Genomic DNA, 23,039 nt, shown 5'->3' with positions numbered 1-23,039 from the left:
ATCACAACTTCTAGGTCAGTTTGGACTATATATCAAAGCCATGTTTTCAAAACACAAACAAACTGGGTACGAGGGCACACACCTTCCTTTAAACCCAGCCCTGAGAAGGCAGAGGCAAGTGGATCTCTACAAGTTTGAGGCATGGTCTGCATAACCAAGTTTCAGGCCAGCCTGGGCTACAGAGTTACACCTTGCCTCAAAAGCAAGCAAACAAACAAATACAAAATATACTATATAAGGATTGTGTGGTTTGAAAAAGAATAGTCCCCATAGGCTCACATACTTGAGCTTAGACCCCAGGGAGTATCACTACTTGAGAAGGAATAGTAGGTTTGGCCTTACTGGAGAACTGTGTCACTGGGAAGTGGGCTCTGTGGCTTCAACAGTCTCTTCCTGCTGCCTATGGATCTGAATGTAGAACTTTCAGCTACTTCTCGAGTACCATGTCTGCCTGCATGCCACCATGCTTCCTGCCATGATAACAGACTAAGCCACTGAAACTGAAAGAAGCACTAAATGCTTCCTTTTATAACAGTTGCTGTGACCATGGTGTCCCTTCACAGCAACAGAAGAGTAACTAAGACAATGAGCATAACAAGGGAAAACATTTTAAAGGTAGGTGGTTTTCAGTGCATAGAATAGCTGCTACTGAGAAACTTTACTGAAGTTCCTCCAAGCCAAGGATCTGTCCTTATAGCTGAGTATAACGGCTGTTGAGCACAGCTGCCGCTATGTTGCCCAGGCTAGTGTCAAGGTTCTAATCCCAAAGGACCCTCCAGCTACGAGCCTTTCAAGTACATGACACACTGCCTGGCTCACACTGTATTTTAAAAGCAATATTGCTTGCTCAATATGCCCATAAACCCAACAAGGCAAAGATCTATAGTGCCTGGGTTAAGATTTTTATTTTTGTCACCAATGCTTAATTTATTATTGGATTATCACACTGTAATAAGAAGAGCCACCAATAGAACAAGCTGGCTTAAAAATGAAATCCTCAGTCATTCAAGCCAGAAAATCTACTCAGCTTTGTGTCAGACATAGGGATATTTGCACACTTAAACTCTTCTGCATTTACTGACTTCAGTGCTTTTATCTAACATAAAGAAAAGAGGTGGCAAGCAACAGCCCAATTTTTGCCAATGAACTAACTTTTTTTTTAATAGCTGGAAAAGGGTTCCCCTTTCTCCATATCCTCTCCAACATGTGTTGTCACTTGAGTTTTTTTATCTTAGCCATTCTGATGGGTATAAGGTGAAACCTCAGGGTCATTCTGATTTGCATTTCTCAGATGACTAAGGATGTTGAGTATTTCTTAAGTGTTTCTCTGCCATTCATTTGATATTCCTCTGTTAAGAATTCTCTGCTTAGCTCTGTATCCCAATTTTTAATTGGATTATTTGGTTTGTTGGTGTCTGATTTCTTGAGTTCTTTACATATTGTGGATATTAGCCATCTATCAGATGTAGGGTTGGTGAAAATCTTTCCCAGTCTGTAGGCTGTCATTTTGTTTGGTTGGCAGTGTCCTTTGCTTTACAGACGCTTTTCAATTTCATGAGGTCCCGTTTATTATTAATTGTATATCTTAGAGCCTGAGCTGTTGATATTCTGTTCAGGAAATTATTCCTTGTGCCAAAGAGTTTGAGGCTCTTCCCCAATTTTTTCTTCTAACAGATTTAGTGTGTCTGGTTTTAGGTTGAGATCTTTGATCCACTTGGACTTTAATTTTGTGCAGGGTGATAGATACAGGTCTATTTACATGTTTCTACATGGGGATTTCCAGTTAGACCAGCACCATTTGTTGAAGATGTATGGTTTGCCATTGTATGGTTTTGGCATCCCTGTTGAAAATCAGGTGTCCATAGGTGTGTGGGTTTATTTCTGGGTCTTCAATTCAAACCCATTTAGCAACCAGTCTGTTTCTATGCCAATACTATGCAGTTTTTATTACTGTTTCTCTACAGTACAGCTTGAGATCGGGGATGGAGATACCTCTAGATGTCTCTCAATGGAGGAATGGATAAAGAAATTGTGATACATCTACACAACGGAATACTATTTAGCTATTAAACACAAGGAAATCATGAAATTTGCAGACAAATGGATGAAACAAGAAAAGACCATCCTGAGTGAGGTAACCCAGAGTAGCATGGTATATACTCACTTATAAGCAGATATTAACCATAAATATAGGACAGCCATCTACAGACCTAAAGAAGCTAAACACTAAGGAGGACTCTAGGGAGGATGCTTAAATCTCATTCAGAATGGCAAACAGGATAGACACCAAAAGCAGTGGAAGAGAGGAAACAGGATGGGAGTCTACTACAGAGAGTCCTCTGAAAAGATCCACCCAAAAGGGAATCAAGGCAGATGCTGAGACTCACAGCCAAACTTTGCGCAGAGGGCAGGGTGGGGATAAGAGGGACATGGAGGGGACAGGAGACCAACAAAGCTAAAGGATCTGAGACCAGGGGGTCCTGCAGAGACTGATGCACCAACCAAGGACTGTGCATGGAGAAGACCTAGACCCCTGCTCAGATGTGGCTTATCGGCAGCTCAGAGTGGACCTCAGAGTGAAGGGGGAGCAGGGGCTGCCTCTATCATGAACTCTGTTGACTGGTCCTTGATCACTTGTTCCTCATGATGCAGCCTTACCAGGCCACAGAGGAAGAGGAACCAGACAGTCCTGATGAGACTTGACAAGCTATGGGCAGATGGCAATAGTGGAGAACTTCCCTTTTCAGTGGACTAGGAGAAGGGGATGGGGAAAAGAGGGAGGAAAGGTGGGACTCGGGGGAGTTGAGTGAGGGAGCTTCAATTGGGATATATAATGAATAAATTGTGAAGAAAAAAAATATTAAAAATTTAAAAACACTTCCATAAAAAAAATAGCTGGGGAAAACTCAAAAGAATATTTTGTAAAACATTAAAATTATATGAAGTTCAAATTTTAGTACCATAAGTAAAATTTTACTAGACCACAGCTATGCTTATTTATTTACATATTTTGTATGGCTGTAATGAAGTTACATTTGTAACAGCAATTAAATAATGCAAAAATCCTCACATAACAATATTTTAGAAATGCATTTTAAAAATAGATATTAGTATTTCAAAACAATGAACTTCTGGAAATAAACAACAACACTATGCCTTACTTGTTTCTGAGTGGTATTTAACTCAGTCATTCTAAATAACTATTGGCTGAGTCAGATTAAACCTTCACTATAGAAAAAACCATATTCTGACCCTGTAACTCGGCAACAGCAAGCATAAGCTGGGAGCTTCAAAAAGCCCTGTGGGCAGCTGCTTTCTGGAGGATTGTTAACACACCCTCAGTTAGCAACTGTTCAGAAATCTTCCACTGAAACAAGCTGAGTGTTCTTTATCTAACTCTTTAGAAGTCAATTACACTATGTAACTTCTACAGCACTTAATCCTTTGTCTAAGAGCATTTAAGAGTATTTTCTCTGTGCCCTTTCTTTAATGAATAAATGAACCCAGGAGCCTCATTCATACTAAGGATATACCTAAGCTATCTATACAACTCTAGCCCTACAACATTTAAAGGTATATTCAAAAGCATTCTTGGGTCAGGAAGGTGGAGATGATGATGGAACAGGGTTATTACTGAAACACACTTTGTTCCAAAAATGTCATAAAATACCTTATATGCAAATTTAGGAGAGTAAAACAATTTTAAGCTTTCTTTGGTTTTTGTTTGTTTGGTTGGTTGGTTGGTTGGTTTCAGTTTGGTTTTTTTGAGATAGGGTCTCATATATCCCAGGCTGGCCTCAAATTCACTATGTAGCTGAGGATGACCTTGAAGTTCTGATCTTACAGCCTCTATATACCAACTGCTGCGATTACACATGTGGTGTATGTGGTGCTGGCTTATGTGCTGCTGGGGATCAAACCTAGAGCTTCCTCTATGATAGGCAAGCACTATGCCAACTTCTAAACCTTCAGCCTCTAGAAAGCACACTTTAGTTTGTAATCCCAATATGTACTTGTATCTCTGTCAAAAAGAGGAAATATAATCTGCTAACAGTATACACAAATGAGAAAAAAATAAAAAAAAATTTAAAAAAACCCTGAAATTTGACGTTATCAGAAATAAGAATAATGCCCTCACCTTTTACATTCACTATCAGCATTAAAGTAATACCTTACATGTACTCTGTACCTTTAGAAATTATCACTCGCCTGTCAGCAACATACACTCTTAGAGTTCAAATATTCAGACAGAAGGCTTACCTATGCGTTCTTGGTCTCTGGTTTAAAGAAGCCGTTCTGCCTGGACTGTGCTGGCTTCCAAGCCTCGCAGGACTAGTCATGTAGTCATTAGGAACTGTTGGAGGCTTAACAGGCTCTAGGGTTTTGTAAGGGGTATTCCGTCTAATAAGGAAGAATGGAAAGAAGGATAATGAATGAGAGACAAAACAGCATCCACTCCCAAACTGGCAACAATCTCCATCAAAATTCAGTATACCAGAACTTTTTTTTCAATTTTAATTTGAAGTAGTTAAAGCTGCCAAGATGGCTCAGGGGGTAAAGATGTATGCCAGCCAAGCCTTAGTTCAATCACTAGAACCCATTTATGGGGGGACAGGGTGGGGTGGCAGTTACAAGCACATGAGAACATAACACACACTCACACACACACACAAACACACACAGATGTGCACGAATCCATGCTCTTGTGACCCCTCTGACGTACAGAAAGTGTACAGTAGCATGAGTTACACAACACACACACACACTCTCCTAAGGACAAATGGAAAAACTTTAATAGTAACATAAACAAAAAATTATGACATACAAATTTTGCTGTTTAACATAAAAAGTCAAATTTGTCACTATTTCTTGGGAAAATTATTGGAAAGGTTCATTTGAAATTCTAACATTACACTAAAAATAATAGTTATAGTCTTTTTAATGCTCATTAACATATAGCATTAAAACATATATCATGCCCACCTCAGTCCCTCAAGCCTTTCTACAGGAGGGAAAAAGTAGGCTGCTGACTTACCCCCTCCACAGGGCAAGAAATCTAATATGGTATTTCCAAGCAATTAATCCTTCAGAAACACCTTGGAAAATATTGATACAATTAGTGCAACATGGGGCAAGAAATCAGCACTACCTTTTCCATCTTTTTAAGAGCTCTCCATAAAGCTACTCTGGTACGGAGGGGCCTGTGAGTAGCTGACGCAGTTAGAGCCATTCAGGTAGAGTCCTGAGTGTAAAGTGCAGGAGAAACAGGAGACAAACGACACAAAGCAACCACTTGTTCAAAGAGACATAACATAAACAGCATAAATACAAGTGGTGGCACCATAAGGAACTCTGGTCAAAGCAGATTTACAGTTTTTAAATGTACTAACAAAAACCACAATACTCACTTACACATATACAAAAGAGTATTGATTCCTGACAGAGCGAGACAGGCAACTCGTAGGTGCTCCCTACCCAGCCAATATAGCTTCATTGGTGAGCTGCAGGCCTATAAGACAACCTGTCTTAAAGGAGGTGACAGCTTTCCTGATGGTGAAACCTAAGGTTGTCCTCTGCCACACAGGTGCGCGCACACACACATGACCACATTAAACACACACAGGTTATAAAGCAGGGAGATCCATTCTGGAGAATTCTAAATTCTAGAGAATTTAGAACGGAAATCAGTCTGAGGCAGCAAGATGGTACCTCGGGTGGCATTCCAAGCTTCATTACAGAGAACCACAGGCTCTCACAAGTTCTTCTCTGACCTCTCCACATGCATGCACATACATAAAATCAATTCCTTTAAAGGGTAGTACCACAAAAGATAACATAAAACAAGGAAGCATGCCCCTAAGTCTCAGACATTCCATGTAGAAGGCAACTGAATTCCTACCCCAAAGTTCCCCGGCCTGACACAGGAGGGCTTGGTGGTTTCTGCGTGGGAGGGTTTGTTCTTGACAATGTGCCAGTTCGTGCAGGCTGGTTATTTCCGTGCTAGAATGTGGAAAGAAACATTTTATTTTTGTATCAACTTGTTCTCTTGATGTTTTAACATGATGTCTTTTTCTTAATATCAGAATGTGAAGTAAGGATTCCCAGACAGTTTTAATAGTTTGGTATTACAACTTAAAAGTTCAAAAGCCACCTGCGCTCAATTTTTCCTATCATATTTTGTGCTAGTTATATTAATTTATGCAAAATACAGGTGAGACTACTAGATTTCATATCTTATTGTTGACAGGTTCACGGATATCAATCTTATTCAAAAATCAGGATTATTAAATGTTTGAATAAACATTTATATGTGCATTATGTGTGCATAAATGTAATCTACAAATCTGCCAATCTGCTAAAATACTCATGTCAAATATAATCATATTCCTAATAATTCAGCAGCAAAATTACATGTGACGTCTGGGAAACCTAATTGTCAGTCAATGGAAGCAAAGCAACTGTAAAATACATGAGCAAAGCAGTAACTGTTAGCAAGATTAATGTTCCTAAAGTGCAAACGTCAATATATCTTGGATATATTAACACAGCCAAGCTAAATGCTGCTGATCTGATCTAAGTCTGAGCATATTTAATCTATGTCAATCCTACAGGAGAAAGCAGACAGACGGAAGAGTTTTCACATTTTAGTGGCTCTGCAGCCTCTGTCAACATACAGGAAGTACTGCGGATCGAATGATAAGCAATGTCTCTTACCTTGGCTTTTAGCCACTTTATGTTGGCAAAAACAAAAAAAGAGGGGGAAAAAGTAGAAATTAATTCTAGGTAAGTTGTATGTGACAGGACACGTTGACATTTATATTACTGTATTTATGTTAACAAGCTTTTAAAATCCAGCTATATTTCAAATACATTTTTAAGTATCTAAAGAAACTAGGGAAATGTCTGTGTGTTACATTTGTTTTTCCTTAGTACTAGGAACTGAACTCAGAACGGCACAAATGTTAGTCAAGCACTCCACCAATGAGCTGCATTCAGCCCCTAAGGTTCCCAAACTGGCCTAGAACTGACTTTGTGACCCAGAGAAAACTTGAATTTATGATTCTTTTGCCTCAACCTCCCAAGTAGCTGGGACTGGGGGCTTTTGTCAGAAGGTCTAACTTACATGTACTTTTAAAATTAGTAACTTCCTAATGAAACTCCCAACTAATTGAGCCAATGTCAAGCAGGCCTCAAGATTTCTTAGGTCAGCACTTAACCCATGAACCTGATCCAAATGAATTACAGATGATATGGAGCTGGAAAGATGCATCGTGAGTTAAAAGTATGTAACAGCTTTTGCAGATGACAGTATCCAGCAACCACATCAAGGCATCTCATGACCACCTGTAATTCCAGCTACAAGGGATCAAATGCTCCCTTCTGGACTCTATCCAGAGTCACTCTGTCACATGCATATGCCCTCCCATACACACATTTAAACAATTTAAAATATCTAATTTGATTTAAATAAACAATAATACAGAAAATATAAAGCCATTTTTAACAGAGCAGTAAACAAGATCTAAGACTTTATTAAATAATGAATGCCTAAGTCTGGGACATTCATTACTTGAGTGGTAGTACAGTAGTATAAAAATATAAGCCTTAAATGCTAAAATTTAAGCCTTAAATACTTAACAGTATAAAGCTGGTAGAGAGAACTCAAAAGTAACTTAATATGTGAAAGTCTCTAAATTAATTCCTTAATACCACAAAAAATAAAGTAGATAAATAATAAACATATATTTAAACATCATATTTAAACATCATAAGTTGAGCTGGAGAGATGGCTCAGTGATTAAGCACACATACTGCTCTTGAAGAGGGTTGAGGTGTAGCTGTATATGGAGTCTTTAATTCCAGCTCTTGAGAGGCAAAGACAGGTGTGTCTCTGCCTTCAAGGCCAGCCTGGTCTATGCAGGGAGTTCCAAACTACTCAGACCTATAAAGTAAGATTCTGTCTTAAAAAATAAAAACAAAAACTCAAAAGTTGCTTTCAAATTCAGAAGAGGATTTGGCCTAGCACATCAGTCTTTAAAAATGAAATCATGAAACCCTGACTAAAGCTTGAGAATGTAGCTCAGTTGGCAGAATTCTGTAGTGCGTGCAGCAACACTGGCTTCATTTTCAGAATCACATAACCAGTGTGGGTGTATACTCCTGAAAACCCAGAATTTGGGAGGTGGGAGCAGGATGATCAGCTACGCAGCAAGTTCAAGGCCAATCTGGGATCTGTAAGACCGTATATCTCAGAAACTGGGTGGTGTGTTATGAATAAGATAATATATGTGTGTGTGAATAAAACTAGCCTTTACAAAAGATATATAGAAATGAAATCATCTAACAATAGGTTGGCAAGATTCTAGCTGAAAAAGAAAGTCTAGAACTCATTTCTAAACTATGGAAGTCTTGAGCAAGCATACAACTAGGAAGGTATATGTTGCTATGCTTTTATTGAACAATTCAGTGAAAATTCTAAATAAAGAAAAGCTACTTTGACCTTAAAGGCTACTTCTGTTAGAGGTGATCAGCTAACACACCTGAAACATGCACATGACCCTATAGTGCCAGTCCTTAGACCATGCCTTAAAAAACATTCCCATTTCTACAGTTTGTCTATAAAATTTGGAGACTTCAATTTCTATCTGCTGTTCTTACAAGTTATCTACAATTTTCTGATGATCACAATGGCAATATTAAATAAAATCTTATAGAAGAATTTCAAACATCTTATTTATATAAGCTGTGCTAGAATTCTGGTATTCTTCACTTTTTGTTTAAAATGGAATTCTCACTATCACCTAGGAACACTGTCTGCAACCCAACCTAATCACCACATTACATACCTGGATGTAAAATAGTACATTTAACTAACATTAAGATCCTTGATAAGATGTACTAGTGTTCTGTATAATCTATGTATATGATGACTACATTTGTCCCACGTATATATGCATATAGTATGTTTTGTAACATGTTAGTTGTGTAAAAAAGTATAAGTACACTTACATCATTTCTTTCAACTGAAAGAACAAAGACAAAAACAAAACAAAACAAACAAGCAAACAAAACCCTCAGCATTTGTATGTAATCTGTTCCCAAATGAAAGAACAGTAAAATTAAATGGGAAATGAAACCTTTACTTGAACCCTGTAACTACACAACTGTGTAATCTCCAACCTATGTTCAGGTTCAGCCTCCTCTTTTAAAAAGTTTATGTATGTGACTGTGTTCCAAAATAGGAGCTGTAAAATTCATCTCTGCCTTTTAAAGCTCAAGATAGAACTGCTAGCACAATACTTATATGAACATCTGACAATACTTATATGAAACATCTATTTAAAAGTTCCCAAGCGAAATAAAAGATTTTAGTATTTCCTTAAGATCTCTTTTCCTCTAAACATTGAAACTTTGAATAATTTCACCATTTACCTGGAATATGAAATTAAAAGTAATAAATTTTTCTGAGTCCACTCTATTTTTGTAGCAGTAAGCTTCAAATGTCAAAGAGGCAAATTCTTTGAAGTAACTGATTAGCTCTCATTCATCTTAATAAAATTTAAACTGTTTAAAAGCACAGCCCTATGTAAATATTATAGGTTAGCATCTATACTGTTAAAAAATAATAATAATAACCAGAAGGGGTGAGCTAGAGACACGGTTGAGTGGTTAAGAGCTCTTGTTGCCCTTGCAGAGGCCCCAGAGTTCAGTTCCCAGCAGCCACATACAGAGTGTTACAACCAACTGTATCTCTGTTCTTTTTCGATCTCCACAGGGAACAAATACACATGGTACACATACACAGAATACACACATGGTACACAGTACAAGCACACACACAAGGGGTACATGCAAGTGGTACACATACATGGTACATACACTTGGCACACACACACTGTCTACACACGTGGTATACATACATAAGTACAGGCAAACAGATACAAAAAGAAACACATCTGAAAAAAATTCAGAATAACTGGGAGAGCATTAAAGCTGAGACAGCACTGCTGTTCTGGGTTGCTACGAAGCATTAACTGACCAGAAACCATCAATCAACCTCAGTGGTTTTACCTTAGAAAACACCAACAAAGTCTAGCCAGAAGAATGTCTTTGTCTTGCTTCCTTGATCGTCCCTATAACCTCCTCTGGTAGGTTATAAACTAATTTAGGAAACTGAGCAGTGTTATGCTTAGCAAAATAAACTGTAAATTTCTCCACTTAGTGTTCAAGCCTTCCTTCCCCACGCACACTTAGAAATGTGGTGCCTGCCTATGAAAATCATCACCTTTCCTTGTTCTTCATGTGCATATTCTGGAAGGTTCTGCACAGGTTTTCTCCTATCAGTATTTTATTCTGATAAAATCTAGCTAGACTTACTTTACGTTATTTTAAATTCCTAATAAAATTATAGATACCATATAGTTTTCAACATGAAATGTATTAAATGTATAATCTATTTAAAGGAAGGTCAAGTATATCATACACAAATACCAAAACACTAAAATCTGTGTCACAAATAAGATGGAATATTAATCTTAGGAGTAAGAAAATATTGGATATAAAATACGGTAGCTACAGGAAAAAATATTAATCTAGATACAATATTTATTCTGTATATATTATGAAAAATATCTAAACAATGAAGTTAAATTAAAAAAAAAAACATCATGAGGAAAGAGCAGGTGTCATGATCTTTAACGGACAGCACAAATTTAACAGTGTTAACAAATCACACTTTACCTGAGGAGAGTTAAGGTTAGGGAAAAAATATGATCAAGATAAAATGTTATGGAGAAAATTTTTAATTAAAAAAAGAAATCAAATTTCTAAATAGAAATGGAAAACAAAGACCAAAAATCTGAATATAAATATAAGTAATAAAAACAATATAAATAAACAATACTGAAAATGCACATTTTAAAATAAATTTAATTCCTACTGCCTCATAATTTCAACCTGTGCATAATTTACCATTAACAAACGCCCAAATTTCTTTGGATTTATTTTAAGGGGCAAAAGGACTGGCTGGTGAGCTGTTTTGTTGTTTGAGACAGTCTCCCTGTATGGCCCAGGTGACCTGGAGCACACTGTGCAGAACAGACTAGCCTTTAAGCTATGGTCTTCCTGTTCCTTCTGTCTCGTGGTACTAGTAGTATTTCTTCTGAGACAGGGTCTTACTATGTAGCCCTGGCTAGCCCAAAAGTCACCTTACAACAGGCGAGCCTTGAACTCACAGAAGCAACCACCACACCCAGCTCTGGTATTGTTTCTTAATTTCACACATCTACACAATATTGTAGAAAAAAATTAAGAGTACGAAAATTCTTACACGTCATTAAAAAACACATACACACAGTAATAAGACCAGGGAAAAGGTAATTGTGTAGGTATAAATTTTGTGCACAGATGAGTATTACACGTCTCAGCCGCATACTGGCCTCCTTTGTATCAGACCACACACACTATGTGCACAGTGTCTGCAGCTCCCCGTGCTCTTCCTCCCTGTGCAGGCAGGCGCTCCACCAGCACACCAGCCTCTAACATACCCTGTTCTCACAGCCACCACGCTTCTAAATCTCGGCCAAAACATTTAAAAACAGTAACCAAAGCAATGTGGCTATACTTCAGAAGTATGCACGTAATACCGACTAGTAAAAATTAGGGATAATATGTACCTTACCATCATGAACACGCTTTTAAAAAGAAGCTTTTTAAAATGTTTGCAGTTTTTAGTAATTAGAAAGAAAACTGCCTAAGTTCTCAAGCATATAGGCTCAGCATCTAGTAAACTGTTTATGCTGCCTGCATAAACAAATTCATAATCCAGAGTTGCATTTTCTTATCAAACTTCCTTTTAAAATTTGGATCCAAGCTTTTAATTCCAGCACTGAGCAGAGATGACTCAGTGGTTAAGAGCACTGTCTGCTCCTCGAGAGGTCCTTAGTTCAATTCCCAGCAACCACACATGGTGGGTCACAACCATCTATGAGATGTGGTGCCCTCTTCTGGTGTTCAGGCAGAACACTGTATAAATAATAATAAAAAAAAATCAATCTTATACACTCCCAACACACAAACATGAGTGAAGGGACGAGAAAATTCGGGGTATTTGACTCTAAGAAAATGGTTAGGTTTTTGAGGAATTTGTTATGGCGTAACTCCACTATGCAGTTCAAACTGTCCTCAAACTCCTAATTTTGCCTAAGACGCTCCACACTTGGCTCAGAAAATTTTCTTTACTGAATTGTTAATGTATTGTTTTGGGAGAAAGAAATTTAAGATGAAGCCAAAGGGGGAAAAGTTAATGAGTTTCCCCAAATAATAGGCTAGATAAACATATCTGCACATGTTGTACGTAGTTTTTAAATCCCAAAATATGTAATAATACCTTATGCATTACTATTTTAAAGTATTTTATAGTACAATTTAATTTAAGCTCTTAATGCTAGATATACCTTCGATAAAAATATAAGAAACAGGTAGTCGCCATTACATTTGGTGTTTCAATCTCACATATAACTCTTTAGGATAAAAGTGAATAAAACATTCCAGAAACCATGGGAAAGTTAATGTTCCTCTTTTGAAAAACATCTCAGAATACTTATAATATAATACATCTAGCAACCGCACCAGTCCTATCCATCTGCTAGTAAATGTTTTCAGACTCTAGCTGACCTCCTTTTAAAAACAGGATGAGGAGCTTGACAGGTGGTTGCTCTCCCAGAGCATTTAGATTCAATTCCCAGCGTCCACAATGTGGCTGACAACTGTAACTCCAACACAGAAGATCAGACATCCCCTTCTTGCTTCCATTGGCACCAGGCACTCAGGTGGTACGCAGACATGCGTGCAGGCAAATCACTCACACACATAAAATTAAAAACAATTATTAAGAGCCAGGCATGGTAACGCACGTCTTCATTCTCAGCACTCAAGGAGGCAGACACAGCTGGATCTCTGTGAGTTTGAGGCCAGCCTAGTCTACCAAGCAAGTCCAGGACAGCCAAGGCTACATACACAGAGACACCCTGTCGCAAAACAAACAACAAGAACCAAAAAAAAAAAAAAAAAAACCAACCCATAAACAAACAACCTAAAACTATTATGAAATATTTTGAAGGATAACGAAGTCATTCTTCTGCGAAAGGGATTACTACATTTCAAAGCACAACAGAGCTGACTTATGCTGCTCCAGATGTTTGTAGATACAGAAAAACAAAATCTACAAATTTCAAGATCACCTAATTCTGCCAAGCTTACGCAGAGGCAACAAATATTCTTCTACAAACCTAGAAGTTGTAGCAGAAGTATGCACAACAAAATTTTCGTACAATTTTTTTTCTTCCATGTAAAAAAGTCATTGAATTTCATCCCCATACTACACAGGTACAGAAATATTTAGAAATAAAAGGCCAAATTAATGTACAATTTATTTTATAAGCCAATCATAATCCATGATATAAATAGCTTATTTAATAAATGGCCTTTTCAAGTTGTGCTTTTATTTGTTTGTTTGTGCTTTTGTTATTGTTTATGGTATAAGTAAGACAGCATGATGTAGAGAGGAGATAAACTTGCAGGCATCAATTTTCTCCTTTTCCCACATGGATTCTAAAAATACAACACAGGTCAAAAGGTTTAGTGGCCTTTACTGGCAGAGCTATCTTAGCAGGGCATCCTTTTCAGGTTTTTAGGTTTTTCTGAACAGTGCCTATTCTGCAGATAAAGTTCTGCTTCAAGCTTAGTCAAACATGTAGCTCATTAAATTAGCATTCTAGAGGGCTGACAAGATGGTTCAGCAGTTAAGAGCGCTTGTTGCTCTTGCAGAGGACCCAGGTTCACTTCCTAGCATGTACATGGTGGCTCCCAACTATCCATAACTCATTTCTACGTAGTGCAATGCCCTCTTCTGACCCAAGGGCACCAGATATGCATATAGTACATGTACACACATGCAAGCAAACATTCATATACTTAAATCGTTAAAATAAATAAATATTCTATGAAAATTGTAACACTAGTTGCTAGCCAAAGGGAATCCATCAAATAAGAAAATCCTATCACAATTTCTAACCAAAATATTTGTTGAAAATTCAAAGTAATTTACATTTAAATAATACAAAATGCTTACCTTAACTCCATGGCCCACATCATCCAAAACTGTGTAGTCAATAGGCTTCCGAATATACCTGACAGGGCGCTCCATATTTGCAGGTGCTATTATTTTGTGAGTTCTTGATGTATTCTTATTTGTTGTCAAAATACCAATCTCTCTTCGAGCCACTTTTTCTTTATGAATATCCACAGTCTACAGTTAAAATTTAAATAGAGCAAGAAAATATTATTTGGTACAGTAGAAAATGCCTATGTTGTCCATATGCACTGGACTACAGGGCTGTATCTTGTGACTCTTTTCTAATGAGAATGTATTAGGCAAATTAATTTCCTTAAGGCTCGAATCAGGAAATACTCAACAGACTTTCTAAAGCAATTCGTAGGGGGAAACCTGCTATGTAGGAGGAAAGGAGGCCTGCTTGGTCACTTTTACTTTACTAAAAGATACAAAACAGAACAACAGCAACAGCAAGAATATCAGTGATCACAACGCAAGGAGGTAAGTGCTGTAGTGACACACGCAGATTACTATGAATATGTTCAATTCAAATAGGCTGAAAACACTTCACTTAAAGGGTTTATATATTGACAGGCTTTGAAAGACAAAAAAGAACATAAGAGGAAAAGATGGAAATTACTGGAGGCAGAGAAACATGCACATGGCAGACATGGGTGAGAGAACTGTAAGTGCAAAGGTTATAGCTATCAGCAAGCCTCCTACACGCCTGTCTCAGCGTGCCCAGTCAGAGCCTATGAAATTGTCTCTAAATACAACATTTGAGGGGGAGGGGCAGCTGAGGTTCTGATTCATTTGCTAACATGTACAAGGTCCTGGGTTCCAACTTAGCAAATGATAATACATTTTAAACTTTCATTTATTCATCAAGAGTTGCACACTGAAGAGCAGGCTGGGAGGGGCTCAATGGAAGCCAGTGTACACGAGGCCTTTAGTTTGATTCCTAACATTGTAGAGGGACGGTGACTAGACAGGCAATATGTTCTCTTTTTCTAATCTTTGTTTTGGTTTTGAGACAGTGTCTCACTATGTGTGCCTGCTGAGCCTGGAGCTTGCTATGCAGACTTGGTTGGTCTCAAATTCACAAAGATTCTCCTGCCTCTACCCTGCCTCCTAAGTGCTGGGATTAAAAGCATGTGATAGCACGACTGGCCCACACTCAATATGTTCATATAGTATACAACTGCTCAAAAATTTAAAACTTTCAGGGCTCAGCAGTTAAGGGCACTGACTGCTCTTTCAGAGGACCTTGATTCAGATCACATCACCCACTTGGCAGCTCACAACTGTTAAATCTAAGACCTGACACTCTCACATAGACATACATGCAGGCAAAACACTAATGCACATATAATAAAGGTAAAAGTTTAAAATTTTCTCCTTGGAGTGAGGAAGCAATGACAAATTTATACCAAGTGGCACGACTATGAGTAACTATCAGATATAAGCTAATGTAAACACCGAGGAACAAAGGCAAGTAAGGCTCTTCACCCGTTCTAAAATCCAGCCCCAAAAGCAACGAGTCTTCCTATAATGTATCTATATGGAGGCAGCCCCTCTTTGCAGCACCTTAATGAAACCAGACTCAGTTACCTGAACAAACACTGAATGCTAGGTTTTTGTTTTTGCATGCATGTGCGTGCACACGTGTGTACGTGTGTGTGTGTGTATGTATGTGTGTGTTTTCCCCTTTTCTTTTTTTCTTGAGTTCTGCTGTTCTTAAAATTCTTTGTAAACCAATCTGGTTTTGAACTCACAGAGACCTGCCTGCCTCTGCCTCACAGTGCTGGGATTAAAAGTGAATGCTTCCACATTCAGTCCAATGTACTGGTTCTTATAATTGCTGGGTGAGAAATTCTTTGACCCTGAGTCTCTTCTCTTCCAACAGAAACCATGAAACAGTGTTAAATTACCCTATTACCATACAAGGGGACTCAAATTCAGAGTCTGGGTACTGACTTCTAGGGATGGAAGAAGCTGATTAACAGGAACTGAAAAGAACCCATGAAAACTGCTAATGATCCTCTATTTTACTATTTATTAAAATTAAGAGACAGTGTTGGGATGAGTACCTGGGTCCTCTCTCTCTCTCTCTCTCTCTCTCTCTCTCTCTCTCTCTCTCTCTCTCTCTACCAGATGGGAGACACTACTCATCATGCTGATGGCCTCAACAGGTCTGCTCCATGAATTAACATTTGTCTGGTGCAAGGGGAACAGCTAAGGTTCTAAATACTTTCAGATAAGGGACTTGTGTACAGTAAATATAAAAGGAGCAAATTTTGTTCCTACTGTGGTTAGAACCAAGCAAATATTTGGCTAATTTGATTCAAAAGTGACAGGGTAAACTATGTAACACTTGTTGAAGAGCAGCAACAACTGAGCTAGAGAGGTGGCTCGGCAGTCAACAACACCTACTGCTTTTACAGAGGCCCTGGATTCCATTCCCAGCAGTTAGCTGGCTGCTGACAACTACCCATAACTCCAGTTCCAAGAGCTCTGATGCCTTCATGGACATTAGGCATACATGTGGTGTGCATATGCACAGTAAGACAAAACAATCATACACATAATTTTAAAAGGGGCGGGGGAACCTAGACAGATGGTCAGCAGTTAAAAGCACTGTTCTAGAGGATGCCGGTTCAATTCCCCGCACCCACATAGCAGCTCACAATTGTCTGTAACTCTTGTACTAGGGAACTGAATGCTATCTTCTGGCTTCCAAGGGCACAGGCACACACAAGATATACAGACATATATGCAGGCAAGACACCCATATACATAAAAACAACCTAAATTCCTAGCATACAGGCTACAATCTCTTCCCAGAACTATGAGTCTTGGAGAGAGTCACTTCAGCAGACTGACTCTAGTGGACCTTGGGAGTCCTTCTAGCTTTTAGTGGTCCTCACTCTTGATGACTCTTTTGCCAGGTCTAGTATTGGCTATTCCATCGAAACACCTGATCAAGCACAGGTGTTAGCTGAAGTACTGATAGCCTTTTACATTCTCCACCCACAGGCATCTTATATTGCTCAATGTTGGAACAGTTCCTTCAAAAAGAACACACAACAGCCTCTCACAGAGCTCAGCACTTCCCTTCATGAGTCTGCCTACTTTTCTGATTTCCTATGAAGGGTAACTTTTCCTTTTCTTCTTTCTGCCTCCATTCTAAGTGAGCTTTCCCTACCATCATGGGCTTCCCTATAGTTTCTCTAAAGGCCCTGCTATGCCATGTGGATGCCTGCTGCCACATAGCTGACTTCTACGCCAACTCAAGCTACCTACATTTTCCCCTTCACTTATGCATGGCTCCTCCTCTGCACAGCTTCTAAGATTTCCAGCTTGCCTGTTGTAGGAATTTTTCCTTAAACTTTAATAAAACTGTCCTTGAGCTTACCTCCAAAATAGGCAGCTCAAAGAGAGCTAGGGATATAGCTAAGCTGGCACAGTACTCACCTAGAATGTACACTCAAGAGGTAGAGAGAGGAACAGAAGTTCAAGGCTATCCTCCTTCGTTATATAAGGAATGAGACTAGCCAGGGCTATATGACACCTAGTCCCAACAAACAGAAACAAAACTCAAGCCTTAAGCCATAACTGAGCAAAAAAGAGCCTAAGGGCGTAGCTCAGTAGTAGAGTATGTACTTAGTATGCACAGGGCTCTGAGTCTGAGTCCCAGCAGCACCAGAGAGAAGACAAGAAAGAATAGAGAGTGTGAATAGGCAATGTCTCCAAAGAAGACGGGGAGGATAAAGAACATTTGGTTAAGTACACTGTTCACCAAGTCCCCCTGTGATGGCACCATGTGGATCAAAGTGGAAGGCATAAAAAGATCTCTGTAAGTTTGTACCTAATCTTAAATACTGAAATGTGTACACTGATTTTCTGACAATAAAAGGAAGTCAGCAACCTTAGCACCTGAGAGAAACACACTTCAGGAGAGAGAGAGAGAGACTGATCTGTCTTTGAGATGACATGTGGAACTTTCTTCTCAAAAGAAAATCCTCTAGTACAATTACCTCAAACCACGCAAACATTCTAAACTTAACTGACTTGGCAGGATCTGCCCAAGCCCTGCTATATAGTTCTGAGTACCATTTTCCTCGACTTCATAGAAAAACCTCTTGCGAATAACGGGGTGGTCAAAGCCCTTGATTTTCTCAAGAAAAACAGCTATCAATACTTACAGGTGTCTGTGCTAGCCCCATCCCTACACCTATCATTCAATCTTTCCAGAGGACAAATGAATGCCACCCAACTGATGACACACATAAAACAGAACAGATTGTACAGCTTGCCTTCAGGTACACTCCAAAAAAAGGTAATAATTACAGGAATTGAAATGAGAAGCCCACAGCTAACCAGAATGGCATACTAGAGAGACTGTCTTCCTGTGCTCCCCAATTTCAGTAGTTGGCAAGAGGTTAATTCTAAACAGCGTGCTATTTAAGCAAACACCAACCCTAAAGGAATGTGCAGCCATAGAGTACTTCTTGTATAGAAATCAAGTATGAACAGGGAATGTTGTGACTTGTAACTGGAGGTGGTCATAAGAGACCTTCAAATGTTTAAGGAAGGCTAAATGCTTAAGGGAGTGGAGGGATCCCACAGGAAAACTAAAAAGTTAATTAGATACGTTCAGAGGCAATTATTCCTACACTGGAAATCATCCACTTAGACTTGCAATTTGTCCCTGACTAGCTAAAGCAATCAGTGGCTACCATACCTTGGCCCTAGGGGCATTTGTGTCAGTTCAATTCAGTGGCTTGGATTGTTGTGGAATGACAGAATAGCAATTCCTCTGAAATCAGACAAGGCCATATGTGTACAATGTATCCTACATTCAATACCCACATTTCATGCCTTAGACCAAGTGGAAAGTCAGTACAAGAACTTGAGAAAACCACCTAGCTCTCTAAGGCAGTTCTCTGCATTTTGTCAGCTATCTGGGTCTTAGCTCCTGCGCAGTGTTAAGTGAGCTCAGAATTTATAGGTAATAACCTCAATTCAGTGTCTTTCTTCTAAGTTAAGCAGAAGAAAATTGGTGCTGCTTCTGTCAGAGACACCAGTGATCGGCATGCAGCACAACTGTGGGACATTTACCAGAGCAAGCAGAGGTGAGACCTGGTAAAAAGCAATCTTATAACTACGTGCACCTGTGTGAGTCTACCCATCTTCTGAAGACAGGCACTGACTCTTTGCTCCATATTTTTGTTAAATCACAGTTGTACCAAAAAATAGTCCTGAGGTCTAGGAAATAATGTATCCCTCTGGAGATCTGGGAGATCACTGTCCAGTATAATAAGGTGTCATTTCTCTCCAGGGCAAACCTCACGGTGAAGGCAGAGCTCAATTCACATTCCAACAGTCAGACTTCCTTAACATAGAGATGACACTCCCCTAATACCCTGACCTAAATCACTGAAGATGAGGTATCAAGGCCAGGGAGATGGCTCAGCTGGTAACTGGGCTTTGATGCCAAGTCTCCAGATGACTTGTTTAATACCTGAGACCCACATGGTGGAAGGAAAGAACCACTCACATGTGTGCACACGCACGCGTGCGCACACGCACGCACTCACACACACCCACACACAATTTGTAATTGGAAAATAAAACAGGGTGCCCTAGCCTGATTCATAGACTTCCACAGAGCTGAGGGCACAAATGCTAACATTCTACTGTTCTCATGACTGAAGTCCTGTGTCTTTGACCCTTGTCCTCTATCAACAACTATGAAACTGTAGGGGACTACCTTGTTAGTCTGCATGGAAGGCAAAAGCTTAAGACACTTCACAGTTATTGTGGGTTTTCATCTGTTGTCGTGTCCCCCCCCCCATTTTGTTTTGTTGTTTTCTAGGGGAGGGAAGGTTGTAGAGATGGCTTCAATGGTTAAGAATGCCTGTTGCCAATTAGTTCCTGTCAGAGACAGTCCCTGTTCCCGTTACTATGGAACCCACTTGGACACTGAACTGCCATGGGCTACATCTGTGCAGTGGTTACAGGCCATCTCCATGAGTGGTCCTTGGCTGGAGTATCAGTCTCAGAAAAGATCCCTGTGCCCAGACTTTTTGGATCTGTTGCTCTCCTTGTGGAGTGCCCATCCTCTCCAGGTCCTACTATTTCCCACTTCTTTCATAAGATTCCCTGCATTCTGTCCTAGTTTGATCACCTCCCCTTGAAGGGGGGGCAGCCTTACCAGCCCACAAAGGAAGACAATGCAACTACTCCTTATGAGACCTGATAGACTAGGATCAGAGGGAAGGGGAGGAGGACCTCCCTTATCAGTGGACTAGGGGAGGGGGACAGGTGGGAAAGACAGAGGGAGGGTGGGATTTGGTGGGGAGTAGGAAGGGAGCTACAGGGGGAATACAAAGTGAATAAACTGTGATGAATGAACAAATATAAAATTTTAAAAAAGATTGCCTGTTGCTCTTACAGAGGACCCAACTTAGGCTCCTAAAATCACATCAAACAGCTCACTATTGCCTGAAACTCCAGCTCCAGAGAATGTAACACCCCCTACCCTGGAACTCTAGACACAAGCATGCCATTCACACAGAGAACACACACATATACAAATAAATGCATATAAAATATTTTTACTATTTTAAAGATGGTTTTGTGATGGAAATGTTTGGCCATGTTCTCTCAGTAATTTTGAAATCTGATATAGTTATTAGCATTATAAAAAGTAAAGTTATATTCTTAGAATGCCTCTAATCTTTCTTTTTGCCTTCTTTTGGAGACAGGGTTTCCTGTGTAGCCCTGGCTATCCTGAACTCACTTTTTATATCAGAGTGGCCTCAAACTCAGAGATCTGCCTGCTACTGCCTTGATCTCAAGTGCTGGGATTAAAGCCATGAACCACCACTGCGTGGTTCTAAACTTGCTTTTATGTGTGGTGCCTTACCCTCAAATATGCCAGATTTAAGTGTTCCACCACTGCGTTCTACCCTCAGCTCATCTCCTTCATTTCTACAACATCCCATGTGACTTGACTAAGCACTAATTTTAGTTAAATTCCATTTGGCATGGAATTAAGTTCAGGAATCTGTAACTCCACAAAGGGGAAACACTGATATTCTGATCAAAGATGAAAGATGTGGATACTACTTACCTCCACCTACTCCTACCTCTCTTCCATCTCCTTCGTACGGTCAGCTCACATGCAGTACTAAGCTTAGACATGTTCTTTGGAAGCTCTACTTAAGAAACTTATCCACATTCACACTTAAATTGCCATGCACATCACAGACACGTTTTTCCTAGTCCCCTTGTGAAAACAAATACAGCACAAACCAAAAACATAAACAAATATGGCACAAACCAAACACATAAGTCTACTAGCATCTTTTTTTAATGAGTCTATTCGGTTCTCTGAAGTTATATATATACCCTGTGCTTCACATTTGTTATTGCTAAATCTTGTCACATTTATCTTTAAATATCAGAAACCTGCTTCCTTCAATTTCCAACATGTCTTTCAGACCACCTGCTATATTAGACTTCTAACTGGTATATGAGCACGCGACCTTGTCTTTCCCTGACCTATTCTTTTTAACATAAGCATATAAATTTTATCTACCTCCACCAAAAGAAGGCACCCAGAAAGAAAACACACTGAAAATTTAATGTCTCAGTTTCTTACCCCTATTACTAAAATACCACACATGGATCCAGTCTACAAGGGAAAAATAAGCTCAAAAGGGCTCAATTGCTTTTCCTATGTTTTCAGTTTGTTTCTGAAAGTCACCTTTTCCCCGTTCCCCTGCCTCTTAAATTACTTGAAAATTTCTCCTCTGGTTCTACTCCTATCCACTATTGTGATTCTGAATCACAAAAATAAATAAATAAATAAATAAATAAATAAATAACATTTTATTGTGTCCAGCAACACACACACCATCAAGAAGAGTTACTCCAATAGAAAATGTCCCAGAACAATGAAACTCAGTGCTGTGTTTTGGGGTTGGTTTGTTTTTTGAATATTGTAAACATAAAACCAGAAAACCCAGATTTGTATACGGGCTCTCCCACTTAATTGTTATAAAATTTTATACAGTTTTTAGACCATTAAGATTCTATTTCCATAAGGCATAGGTAGTAGAGTAGCAGCATGTGCAAGTCCTTTGATCTGGTATCTGGAACTTACATGCGTGTACACCGTCCATTTTGATTAGTCTATCAGAATCTGCAACACTGCTTTATACAAAGTGTATTCAAAAACCTTATCAAATCTGGCCAGATGTGGTCAGGCAGATACACCTTTAATCCAGTACTAACGAGGCAGAGGCTGATGGACCTCTGTGAGTGTGAGGCCAGTCAGTCTACATAGAGAGTTCCAGAATGTTTCAACCACCTTCTCAACACCTATGTATCAAATATAAATCTCATTGATCAAACTAACCACTTCTACATTCCCAGATGAAGATAAGGCAGTTCATGCTGGGAATGATCTACAAGGTAAAAGCCCATCTCACAAAATAAATAGTAAATGAGTAAGTAAGAGCATTTCTAAGATGTAAGAACCAAACACATCACATTATAAAGATTGTAAGAATACCCTAATATAAACATAACCCTATATCCTCTATATATATATAAAAAAAAAAAGGTATGTGACCTTCAAAGCTAGATACAACACAATCTCACTTGCACACTGGTGAATATATCTTTCCTTCATTGAACTGCCTTCACAGTAATGCAAAATTGATGACAAATCTTCCTACAGTGATCAATGCATTAGAATAAAAATCCCATGATTTTCATAGTTCAAGATGTATATGGAAGAGCGCAAAGGAAAGAAAAGACTTGGATTTTAAAATTGTGGAGCTGGAGAGCTCGCTTAGCAGTTGAGAGCACTTGCTGGTCTTCCAAAGGACCCAAGTTCAATTCCCTGAACCCA

At 39.0% G+C, this 23,039-nt stretch overlaps 1 protein-coding gene across 10 annotated transcripts in view; it reads right to left on the bottom strand.

Moving 5' to 3' along the window:
* Window positions 1-23,039, bottom strand: part of Abi1 (abl interactor 1) — a 94,367-nt gene that overhangs the window by 17,152 nt on the left and 54,176 nt on the right. For 5 of the 10 annotated variants that reach the window (XM_021654578.2, XM_021654585.2, XM_021654577.2 and 2 more), the window contains exons 3-6: window positions 14,132-14,308; window positions 6,715-6,729; window positions 5,900-6,000; window positions 4,261-4,401 (exon numbers count right to left, since the gene is read on the bottom strand). In XM_021654578.2, coding sequence (XP_021510253.1) covers window positions 4,261-4,401; window positions 5,900-6,000; window positions 6,715-6,729; window positions 14,132-14,308 — 434 coding nt within the window. The remainder of the gene's footprint in view (window positions 1-4,260; window positions 4,402-5,899; window positions 6,001-6,714; window positions 6,730-14,131; window positions 14,309-23,039) is intronic. The other 5 variants (XM_021654580.2, XM_021654586.2, XM_021654579.2 and 2 more) reach the window with 1 other exon arrangement.

Source organism: Meriones unguiculatus, chromosome 7 (assembly GCF_030254825.1).
Source record: "Meriones unguiculatus strain TT.TT164.6M chromosome 7, Bangor_MerUng_6.1, whole genome shotgun sequence".
In the NCBI taxonomy this organism is placed as follows: Eukaryota; Metazoa; Chordata; class Mammalia; order Rodentia; family Muridae; genus Meriones; species Meriones unguiculatus.
This window is presented reverse-complemented; position numbering and strand designations above follow the sequence as displayed.